Source organism: Macaca fascicularis, chromosome 15, assembly GCF_037993035.2.
Source record: "Macaca fascicularis isolate 582-1 chromosome 15, T2T-MFA8v1.1".
NCBI lineage: Eukaryota > Metazoa > Chordata > Mammalia > Primates > Cercopithecidae > Macaca > Macaca fascicularis.
Genome location: NC_088389.1, coordinates 127,147,355 through 127,159,381, shown reverse-complemented (window position 1 = coordinate 127,159,381; position 12,027 = coordinate 127,147,355). Strand labels below are relative to the sequence as shown.

Here is a 12,027-nt window from a genome sequence, read left to right as displayed (position 1 = left end):
AAAGGTGTATCACAAAAGAGAAGAGCTCAAATTCATTGAATCAAAATAATTTAGTTTTTAATCATAATGTGGTAATTACTTTTTACAGACACCAAAGTCTTAAGGACTACTATTAAGCAGATGCAGTAATATGTCTTACCATATTTATTTTCTCATCTGCTATGCAAAGAAGATAATAGTACCTTTTGAGTAGCAGAGATAGAATTTTGCAAAGCGTGAACACATTCTTTGAATTTTTGTTTCTATATTATTAGATATTACATTGTTGAAAATGTCATTACTGAAGGCTGTCGTATTAAAAAGATGTAAACCTCACTCTTGAGAGAAATGGGATTGCTGATAATTAAAGCTTTCTTAGGTTATTTTTAGTACCATTTTTGGATAATAAGATCTTCAGTAGTTTCAAAACTACACTAAAATAGGAAGGTTCTTGGGATCTCAAGTCAAGTTATTCACTCAGGAATATAGTAGTAAAGAGAAGAATAATATTGTCTATATTTTCATTCATTGAGAAAATGCTGTAATATCCAATGTGGAAGGTTAATTAGCCTCCAGATCCCTGAGCCGTTTTAAGCAGAAACAAAAATGTACCAGTATTTCAAAGATAAAATTGTGTTCCTTGTTTTGGCATGTAGTTCTGATTTTAGGAGAGAGCTTTGTAAAGATAAGTGAGAGAGACCCCATTTCAAAACAGCACTTTGTGTTTTGTTTTGTTTTTCAAAGCAAGCAAAAATCATACTTTTGAAGTGTGGTTCTGAACCACTCTCTCTGTACCTTTTTATCTCCCAGGGAGTTGACAAATAAGGTAGTAGACTTTTTTTTTTCTTTTTGTCCTATAAGAAATAGACAATTTTTGCTATGCCTTCTTCTGTTCTGGCCTAAGGGAAGGTTTGTTGCCCTTTCCCCAACCTCAGATTTACTCTGTATGTCGTGAGCTGACTGTGAGTAAAGATGACTTGTAAAACTGTTGGCCAGCAGAATTTAGAAAGGAATGCATGTAAAAACAGAAAGCTTTCCCAGAGTGGTATTTCATTTCTGAAATGCAATTTTTGGCCTTTCACTATTTTAGAGGTGACTGATTTAAATATTTGTTTTTGTTCTTTTCATCTATAAGCAATTTTAGAACTATTCCACAATAAAACATCTTCTGGCTTTTTCTTTGCAGATAAGTTGCAAAACCTTCATTGTAAATTTGTCGTTAGTCTTCTGTGAATTAATATTTTGATAGACCTCTGCTGGACCACTATAGTGTGATAAGATGGCTAGATCTCCACCCAAAATACATATTTCCTTTGCCTTCTTAGAGTTTGGGCTAGCTGACAGAGACTGCATTTCCCAAGTCTCCTTGCATGTCAGTGGAGCTTGTGACTGGGTTCCGCCAACAGAAATAAGGGTACAAGTGATGAGTGCCATTTATAGTCCTGGTCCATAAAATACACCTGTGCTGTTCTTCATATCCTTCCTTAACTGTCTTTTGTATATTGACACATTACTGCTAGCATTACCATGATACCTATTAGTATATTTTAATTAATATAATTAATATATAGCTAAGAGTTTGTTAGTGGTTTTAGCTAGCTTCTCCAGTTAGTTTGTATTCTCAACTAAAGTTTATTATTTCAGCTTAAGTTTTTTGGGAGTGGGTGGATGAGTAGTGTTAAGAGGTAGGGTAGATGATTTAAATGAGATACAAAGATTTTAAAAAATCATTAGTGGATTTAGTGAATTAAGTAAAGCTAATCTATAATTAAAGTTTATAAATTTAGCCACCACCTATGAAACATCTTACAAAGATCTGAGATTCTTAAATACAAGATACGTTTCACATGTCTTTGTTTTAGAGAATTTGACAAATGAAGTTAGAATTAAGATTGTATATTACCTTGGATAGATGAACAAATTGAATTATGAATTTGTACAATTAGGAATATAATTTTCCTATAATGAAACAATCCGTAGGTGAGTTATGAGCAAATCAGTGGATTAGATCTTATATTACCTCATTTAAATTGTTACGGTATCTAGTAGGTATCTCTTTTGCCTTTTCAGTAGCCTTTGAGGACCAGTTACCTAAAATTAAAAAGAGTGTATCTATCAATATGGTCTGTGTGTGTGTATACATATGTGTATCTTCAATTCTTTAATTAAGGTGCACTTAATTAAACAGTAAAATGCACAGATCCCAGGTGTACTGCTTAATGAGCTTTGACAAGTGTGTCTGTCTGTGTAACTGATATGCTAATCAAAATACAGGACGATTCCATTACCCTAAAAAGTTTTTTCATGCCCCCTTCCGGTCAATATACCAATTACCTATACTTCTGATTATAAATTTTCTGTGAGCAGTGTTAAATTATATTCCAAAAGGTAGTCAGAACCCAAAATGTTATGCTTATTTACACCATCAAGGAATTCAGTAAGTTCTAATCTTAGATTATTTTTAATAGAAAACATAAATTTAAAAATATTTATAAAATGAAAATTGTGAACATGCATCAAAGATCTTTTACTTAAGTGGTGTTAACAATAGATAGTCCAATGCCTAAACTCAGTCATTTGTGGAGTATCCTTTCTCTTTCTTTTAATTTATGTTCTACATCAGTCAGTTTGCTCACATTAATCTCTCACTGGATTCTTCAGTAGCTGATTATTTTCTCCTTTTTTCTCAACCATGCTCCTTCAGCACATCTAACTACCTCTTCCCTGCCACCCCAAATCAGCTTGACTTCGTACTACTGAATGATAGAAATACTCTTTCATCTAGACTGTTCCAGCATCTGGAAATAGCCTTTCATCTAGACTATTCCAGCATCTTGGCATTTAGTAGGTAATAAATATATTTTTATTGAATGCGTTAGTGAATTTTAAGTTGAATTGGGTAACAGTATGGTTCTATGGTTATAACTTACATTATCTATATTTGCCAGGCTCTGTGATAAACATTCTCCATTAAACTTTCGTGTTAATTAAGTATTCTTGCCTCTATTTAATTGGTGAAAATATTGACATTTATAGAAAGGTTATGTAAATTGCCCAGTGTCACATAGCTAGTATGAAGCTGGTTGGTCAGACACCAAAGTCTTTGGGAAAAGTCCTGCAAATTGAAATGCAAATTTTGCTAGAATATTTTAAAACTTAGGACAAGTTTTAACCATCCTATTTGTCATTTTTTAATAATATTTTAGACAACATAATTTGCAAAAGCTACTTTGTGTATTATATACAAGATCATATGCAAGGAACAAAGCCTTCTTACCTTAAGGAATGATGCCAGAAAAATAGGTAATGTGTTTTTGTTTTTTCTGACAATGTCTCGCTCTTTTGCCCAGGCTGGAGTGCAGTGGTGCAATCTTGGCTCACTGCAGCCTTGACCTCCTGGGCTCAAGTGATCCTCCCACCTCAGTCTCCCGAGTAGCTGGAACTACAGATGCGCACTACCAGGCCTGGGTAATTTTTGTATTTTTTGTGGAGGTGGGATTTCACCATGCTGCTCAGGCTGGCCTTGAACTCCTGAGCTTGCCCGCCTCTGCCTCCCAAAGTGCTGGGATTAAAAATAGCTACTGTTTGTCTGTAATCCCAGCACTTTGGGGGCTGAGGTGGGTGGATCACCAGAGGTTGGGAGTTCAAGACCAGCCTGACCAACATGGAGAAACCCTGTCTCTACTAAAAATACAAAATTAGCCGGGCATGGTAGCATAAGCTTGTAATCCCAGCTAACTCAGGAGGCTGAGGCAGGAGAATCACTTGCACCTGGGAGGTGGAGGCTGCGGTGCTCTCCAGCCTAGGCAACGAGAGTGAAACTCCGTCTCCAAAAAAACAAAAAGCTCTTGTTTATTGAATCATTGATATTTACTGACTTGACGCTTTACATACATACTTTGTAATTTTTTTCAAGAATAAAAATAATTCTGATTACACCATAATATGCAAATGCATTCATATAAAAATGCAAGCTGTAATTTTTAAATTGAAGTTAAATCCACACAACATTAATTCGTTATTTAAAATGATTAATTGAGTGCATTTAATGCATTCAGAATGTTGTACAACTCCCACCTCTTTCTGGTTTCTGGGTTGTTCCCACTTTTAGTTATTATGAATAATGCTTCTGTAAACATTTGTGTACAAACATTTCTCTTGTATGTATTCCTAGAATTGGAATTACTGGGTTTTATGGTAATTCAGTGTTTCTTTTTTTTTGTCGAGGAACTGCAATACTGTTTTCCACAATGGCTAAAACATTTTACATTCCTACCAACAATTGTCCAGGTTTCCTATGCCTCCGCATCATTGCCAGCACTTGTTATTTTTTGGTTTTCTTCGTTATAGCCATCCTACTATGTGTGAAGTGGTATTTCATTACAGTTTTGATTTGCATTTCTGTAATGGCCAGTGATGTTGAACATCTTTTCATGTGCTTTTTTGGCCCTTTGTATATCTTTAGAGAAAGAAATATGTATTTCAGTCTTTTGCCTGTTTTTTAATTTCATTGTCTTCTTTATTGTTGAGTTGTAAGAATTCTTTATATATTTTAGATACTAATCCCTCATCAGATATGTGATTTGCAAATATTTTCTCCCATTCTGTAGTTGTCTTTTTATTTTCTTGTTATTTTACTTTGATGCACAAAAGTTAAGTTTTATGAAGTCCAGTCTTTTATTTGGTTGAACAAGTTATAATTTTAATGTATGTGTAAATAAATTTTAAAAGTAGGACTATTATTTCCATATGTTATTCTGCTCCTTGCTTTTTTTCACTTAAACATGGGTCTTGGAGATCTTTTTATGTTGGTACATAAAGATTGTCCTCATTCATTAATTAATAAATTACCACATACTATAGGTGATATGTTGTAACTTCACCATTCCTCTAGGGACCTATGGAGAAGGATTTTGGGGTTGTTGCCTATTTTAGGAAATGGCAAATGGTGAATATCTGTAGGATAGAATCCTAAGAGTATTTCTGTATAAGATAGATTCCTACAAGTCAAATTTCTGGGTGAAGTGTATAAATGTTTTTTTTTTTTTTCTTTTGAAATAAGGTCTTGCTCCGTCGCCCAGGCTGGAGCACCATGGTGACCTCGGCTCACAGCAACCTCTGCCTCCTCTTCAAGTGATTCTCATGCCTCAGCCTCCCAGGTAGCTGGGATTATAGGCATGTGCCACCACACCTGGCTAATTTTTGTATTTTTTAGTAGAAGCAGGGTTTCACCATGTTGGCCAGGCTGGGCTTGAACTCCTGACCTCAAGTGATCCACCCACCTAGGCCTCCCAGAGTGCTGGGATTCCACGTGTGAACCACTGTACCCAGCCAGATTTGTCTATTTCTTTTAATCTGCCAGTTTTACCTTCATATATTTCGAAGCTCTGTTATAGGGTCACAAACCTTTATGGTTGTTATATCTTCCTTATGAATTGACTTTTTTTTTTTTTTTTACTATGAAATGTCCCTTGTAGACAGCTCTTTTATTCATTCTGACAATCTCTGATATTTAATTGGAATATTTAGTTCATTTACATTTAATGTCATTCTTATGTTTGGATTTGGATATAACATTTGCTTTCTGTTCATTCGGAAACAGTCTGATTTGAACAGTTTGAACAACCTGTTTTCTGTTCTTCTTTCTTGCCTGCCTTTGGGTTGATACGATATTTTTTAGAATTTGATTTTAATTTTTCTGTTGACTTTTTATCTATAGTTCTTTGCTTTTTATTTTTAGTGGTTCCTCTAGTGATAAAATATACATTCTCAACTTTTTGCAGTGTGCCTAATAATGTACTGCTTCTAGTAAAATATGTTTCTTGTAATAGGTCATTCTATTCTCATTTTAAGGAATCTAAGTTAGGAATGCTACGTGTAATGCCTAAGATACCTAGCTGATAACTACCTAATACCTAAATTTCAAAGGTTAAACCAAACTTATATTTGCAGAATATAGCCAGTTTGGTTTTGGTATATATTATTTCCTTTTTTAAATTTCTGTGTTCTGTGTCCTAACATTTTGTTTAAGAGTTCGGCTTCTATATGAGTAAGAGAAACTGGCTTGTAAATTTCCTGTATTATAATGTTCTTGTCAGATTTTCTTATCAAAGTTATGCCAAACTCACAAAACGAGGTGAGAATATTTTCCCCTTTTTCTAAACCCTGAAAGGGTCTGTTATAGATTAGCATTACATTTTTCTTAAGCATTAGGTAGAATTTGTTGGCGAAACTATCTGGCCCTAAACTTTTCTTTGTAGAAGGTTTATAATTACATATTCAGGTTTATTTCATGGTTTTATGAGTATGTAGATTTCCTTTTCTTGTGTCGGTTTTTGATAAGTTCTATTTCTACATTTCCTCTAAATGTTTACATTTATTGGCAAAGCATTATTATGGATTATACATATTTTTTGTTTGCCTTTTTTCTTCTCTATTATCTTTATCAATTTTGCCAGGAGTTTATTTAAAAAATTCTTTCAAAGGATGATCATTTGGCATTGTTGATCATTTTAATTGTATTTTTTAGTAATCTCTGCTTTCTGTGTTAAATTTTCTGTTATTTTCTTAAGTTTTTGAGATAGATTCTTTGATAACTGATTAATAGTCTCTCTTCTTTCCTAATACAGATGCTCCTTGACTTACAGTGGGGTTATATCCCCATAAATATATGCTATAGCTTAGCCTGTCCTACCTTAAATATGCTCAGAACACTTAACATTAGCATGTAGTTGGGCGAAATCATCTAACACAATGCCTATTTCATACCGAAGTATTGAATCTCATATCGTTTATTGAATATTTTACTAAAAGTGAAAAACAATGATTGTATGGGTACTTGATTTACAGTTCTACTGAATGCGTATTACTTTTACACCATTGTAAATTGAAAAATTGCAAGTTGAGCTATCATAAGTTGGGGACTGTCTGTAATATTCATTTAAATCCCTAAGGTACAGCTTTAGCCGTATTCTACAAATTCAACACGTATTGTTACTCATTATTTAATTCAAATATTTTATAATTTATATTGTGAGTTCTTTGAACTCTGTTCCTTACTGTCCAAACATTTGGAGATTTTCTGCTTATATTTTTGTTATTTCTAGTTTCTTGTATTGTGATCAAAAAACATATTCTGTATGGTTTCTGTCTATTGAAATGTATTGAGACTTCAGTGGCCTGGCATACGTCAACCTTTTTTTTTGTTGAGACAGAGTTTCACTCTTGTTGCCCAAACTGGAGTGCAATGGCACGATCTTGGCTCACTGCGACCTCTGCCTGGGTTCAAGTGATTCTTCTGCCTCAGCCTTCCGAGTAGCTGGGATTACAGGCACGCGCCACCATGCCCAGCTATTTTTTTGTATTTTTAGTAGAAATGGGGTTTCACCATGTTAGCCAGGCTGGTTTCGAACTCCTGACCTCAGGTGATACGCCCTCCTCGGCCTCCCAAAGTGCTGGGATTACAGGTGTGAGCCACTGCACCGGGCCCCATATGTCAACTTTGGTAACTATTTCGTGGGTACTTGAACTGAAACTGCTTTGCAGTAGTGTGCAGTGTTCTAGCAAATGTTCACTAGGTCAAGGCTGACAATTGTTTTAAAGTCTTCTATATCTTTACTGATTATTTTGTTTGTTCTTGCTGAGTTATTTTAAAATCTACCATTGTGCTTATGGATTTGTCTACTTTTATTTCAGTAAATTTTTCTTTATTGATAAATTTAGACTTCTTAAAATTTCCAAGTGAACTAATTTTATTATCAATATTAAGTTAAAGTGTGCCTCTTTCATTTCATAATGGTTTTTTGCCTCAGCATCTTTGTCTGATATGAATATAGCTGTATCAGTTTTCTTTGATTTTTGTTTACATGGTCTGTCATTTTTATTTTCTAATTAGAACTTTATCCCTTTTTTTTTTTAGAAGTTTTTCTTGTAAATGGCAAAGAAATATATTTTATTTGGACAATCTTTATCTTTTGTTTAGACTGTTTAGTCCATTTCCATATAATGTGCTTTCTAATATATTTGGATTTAAACTTAGTATTTTACTGTTTGCTTTTTATTTATTCCATGTCACATTTTTCCCACTTTTTTGTGTGTCCTTTTGGACAGATTGTTTCCTATAACTTTATTATCCCCTTTTATTAGGTACACATTCTTTTATTCTATTAATGGTTACCCTAGAGATGACAATAGATACCATTGATTTATCATAATCTAACATAAATTAGTACTTTAATTTCCTCCCTACAGCATAGTGACCTCAGAATATTATAACTACACTTGTGCTCCTTCCGACTAATATACATTTGTTGTCATAGCTTTTAATCTGTTGATTTCAACAAAACTTTTTTATTGTTTCATAATGTCAATCAATATACATATATATTTTGTATATATTTACCATTTTGTTGCTCTTAATTTTTCCCTGTGTCACCAATCTTCTATCTAGAGTCATTTTCTTTGTACCTGAAAACATTCTTTAGATAGTTTCTTTAGTGTGGCTCTTTTGGTGACGAATTGGCTCACTTTTTGGTTGTCTGAAAATCTTTACCCTTCATTCTTGAATATCATCTGTAGGTATAAAAATATAGGTTGCTTTTATTATCACTTTGAAAATATTCTGTAGTACCTTCCATTCTTTTCCTGCAAGGTCAGCTACTTATCTATTTGTTTGTTTGTTTGTTTTTGGGTTTTTTTTTTTTTTTTTGAGACAGGGTCTTGCTGTGTGGCCCAGGCTGGAGTACAGTGGTGCCGTGACGGCTCACTGCAGCCTCATTCTCCTGGGCTCGAGCAATCCTCCTACTTCAGCTTTCCAAGTAGCTAGTGATATAAGCACGAGCCACCCTGTGCCCAGCTAATTTTTGTAATTTTTGCAGAGATGGGGTTTTGTCATGTTGTCCAGGCTGGTCTCGAATTCCTGGGCTCAAATGATCCGCCCGCCTTGGCCTCCCAAAGTGCTGGGATTACATGTGTGAGCCACTGTGGCCAGACCGGTTGTTGCTTTTTTGTAGGTGATCTGTTGTTGTTTTTTCTGGCTGCTTTTAACAAACATTTTTCTGTCTCAAGTTGTTTCAGTGAAGCACCTGCTTGTGGTTTTTTGTTAGTTGGTTTTTGGTTTTCATTTTGTTTTGGTTTTGGTTCTTAGAAGAAGATTTTGAATCTGTGGCTTGATTTCTTAAAAAAATCAGTTAAGTTTTCAGCTTTTATTTCTTCAGACACTTCTCCTGTATCACTTATTTTCTTCTATCGTTTGGGATTCAGACTAGGTATCCACACCCTTGTTAAGTATACTTTTTTCTATAATTTTTCTGATTCTCACATAGTTTTTTGTTTTATATAGTTTTTCTTCTTATATAATTTATTTTTGTAAGGTAATGATCAGTTATTTTCTTCCATATGGATATCTCATATACCTTTCTTCCCAATCTTTAAAACAACCCTGCCAAAATTATTTTTTGCCATTTTTACAAATATTATTCAGAGAGGTTAACTACCTTGTCCAAGTTCGTAGAGCAGCCAAGCAATCAGAGCCAACATTTGATTCAAAGTCTAATCAATTCAGTATTTCTTGCTCTTTATTATATGAGGTTATGATTCCTTTTTTCTATCTGTCTGTTTTTCTCACTTGATTTTTGGAGATGAGCTGTTATTCAAAATGTTGTATATATTAATGAATTAGTCTATCTTAAAATAACATTTTGCCTTTTCACATATATTTATTAGATAAATAGAAATGTACAAATTTATGGGCCAAATATTATCCCCCTTAAGGAGTTTATTTTCTACATGGAAACAAGAATGTATACAGTTGATTCTAATAGAGGATATGAAGAGAGAGTTTCCATGGTTAGAAACAAATAAGAAGGTAGTGTCTCAAGTGGTGGAATTAAGAAAGAATTCATTGGGTAGGTAGAAGTTATCGTGAAAAGAGGGTAATGTGAGATTTTTGTTTGTTTGTTTACAAGTGTGAAAAATACTGTTTGTTATTAGAAGAAAATCTGTACTCATATTTCATGTTCTATTTTTCCCCCCAACAAATCTCTTTGTACATACTTTGTCACTAATCGAACAGTCATGTAAGCAGTGAAATTTTGTACGTCATGACACATTATACACAGTGATTGAAAAAGTCTTTTTTCTGCAGGTTATTTCATTTCTGGCTGCAGTTTTGCATAAAAAGGGAACTCGTGAGGACATTGAAAACAACAGGCCAGAGTTTTTGCTGAGAGGCATGAAAAAGGAGCCCCCTTCTTCTGCAGCAAAAAAGGTAAAATCCAGACGTTTCCGACTCGCGTGCTGCATTGCAGAGCGCATAGAGATAGTTAAACGTCGCACATTAAAGTGATTAGCGTGAATTCTACAACCTGAGAACTTAAAGATGTTATTAAAATATTTGTTTTATAGTCCTAGTTTTTGAAAGATTGCCAGTTTTATTCCCGAGTTAAATTTGATTGACTATCATAATGGCAAAACGGAATTTCAGCTTGGGTTTGCTGTGGGGTTTTAATCTGTTGCTTGGCTGGATTTACATAATTTACTTAGGTTGATTTGTTAAACTTCTATGAATGTATATGTAAAGTTAATTGAAACTTTCATTTATTTATGTTTTTTATTTATGTGAGAATATAAAGGTGATAGTTACAGATATTGGTAACAAAAGTGCTCCATGAACTTATTTCAAGTTGTCTAGCTGACTAATTGCATCCAAAAAACATGAAGTAGGTTCTACCAATACAGGAAAGTTGGAATCAGAAAGACTAGGTCTGTGCTTACTTGTCTCTGCCCTTATGTCTGTGAATGCTCTTCATATCCATCCTTCAGTTTTCTCCTTCCTAAATGTGTGCTTATAAATACGTTATATATGATTCTTACCAAAAAGATTTCTAATAAGCAATGAAATATAAAAAAGTATATTATACTTACATGTCTTTTAAAAAATACCACCCTCAGCCTCCAGGAAACCAGATAAGAATAAAAATGAAGTGATTTTATGAAATCTTTTATCATATTTGGTAATGAACTACTTACCGTAAGTTTTAAAACAGACTCTTTCATACAAGTCTTAAATACAAGATTGCTGAGAAGTCCAAGTTTACTCTTGTCTATCATAAAGACCATTTCAACACAAACTTTTCAGAACTACTGGCTCCAGATATTATAATTGTTGTCATTTTAAATTCTTTTAGTTTTTCAGTAGCATAAATGCATCCTGAGTATCAGATTCAATGTGATCCTGAAGATAATAATGGTACTTAATGTATTTTAAGTATTCAATAGCTCAAGTACTCTTTTTAGCTCTGAATTCAGTTGTTCCCTGGTTCTCAATGTCACTACAGAGCCTTTATATATCTCTTTTATGCCACTGTGACAGCAGACAGGAGAGAGAGCAAAAGAGGGAAAAGTAATATTTTAAATATATTAAAATACTTAAAAATATTTAAAATATTATAGAACAAGAATGGGCCAGGCACAGTGGTTCATGCCTGTAATCCCAGTACTTTGGGAGGCCAAGGAAGGCGAATTGCTTGAGCCCAGGAGTTAAAGACCAGCTTGGGCAACATGTCAAAACATCTTTCCTACTAAAAATACAGAAAATTAGCTAGGTGTGGTGGTGTGTGCCAGTAGTCCCAGGTACTTCAGAGGCTGAAGTGGGAGGATCACCTGAGCCTGGGGAGGTTGAGGCTGCGGTAAGCCATGTTTGCATCACTGCACTCCAGCCAGGGCAATAAAGTGAGACCCCTGTCTCAAAAAAAACAAAAAAAGAACAAGAATGAAAGAAAATAAAGTTAACAAAGATACTCATTTGATAATGTGGTAAAATATGCTTGTAATAGTTACCTCAGTTGACTCAAATTCCTCTCCTACCTTTCTTTTTCTTTCTCTTTATATATATATGTATGTGTGTGTGTATGTATGCATATGTGGTGTATCATATCTCTCTCACACACACACACACACACACACACACACACACACACATATATATATACAGTTGTCTCTTGGTATCTATGTGGGATTGGTTCCAGGACCTCTTTTGGGTACCAAAAT

The 12,027-nt window shown here is 34.1% G+C and overlaps 1 protein-coding gene across 17 annotated transcripts in view; it reads left to right on the top strand.

Annotated features, from left to right (window-relative positions):
• The window catches only part of ERCC6L2 (ERCC excision repair 6 like 2), a 136,515-nt gene that overhangs the window by 11,164 nt on the left and 113,324 nt on the right, over positions 1-12,027 (top strand). For 15 of the 17 annotated variants that reach the window (XM_065530871.2, XM_074017990.1, XM_045372872.3 and 12 more), the window contains one exon: positions 10,124-10,246. In XM_065530871.2, coding sequence (XP_065386943.1) covers positions 10,124-10,246 — 123 coding nt within the window. Of the gene's footprint in view, positions 1-2,683; positions 2,828-10,123; positions 10,247-12,027 lie in introns of all 17 variants that reach the window. The other 2 variants (XM_074017995.1, XM_074017994.1) reach the window with 1 other exon arrangement.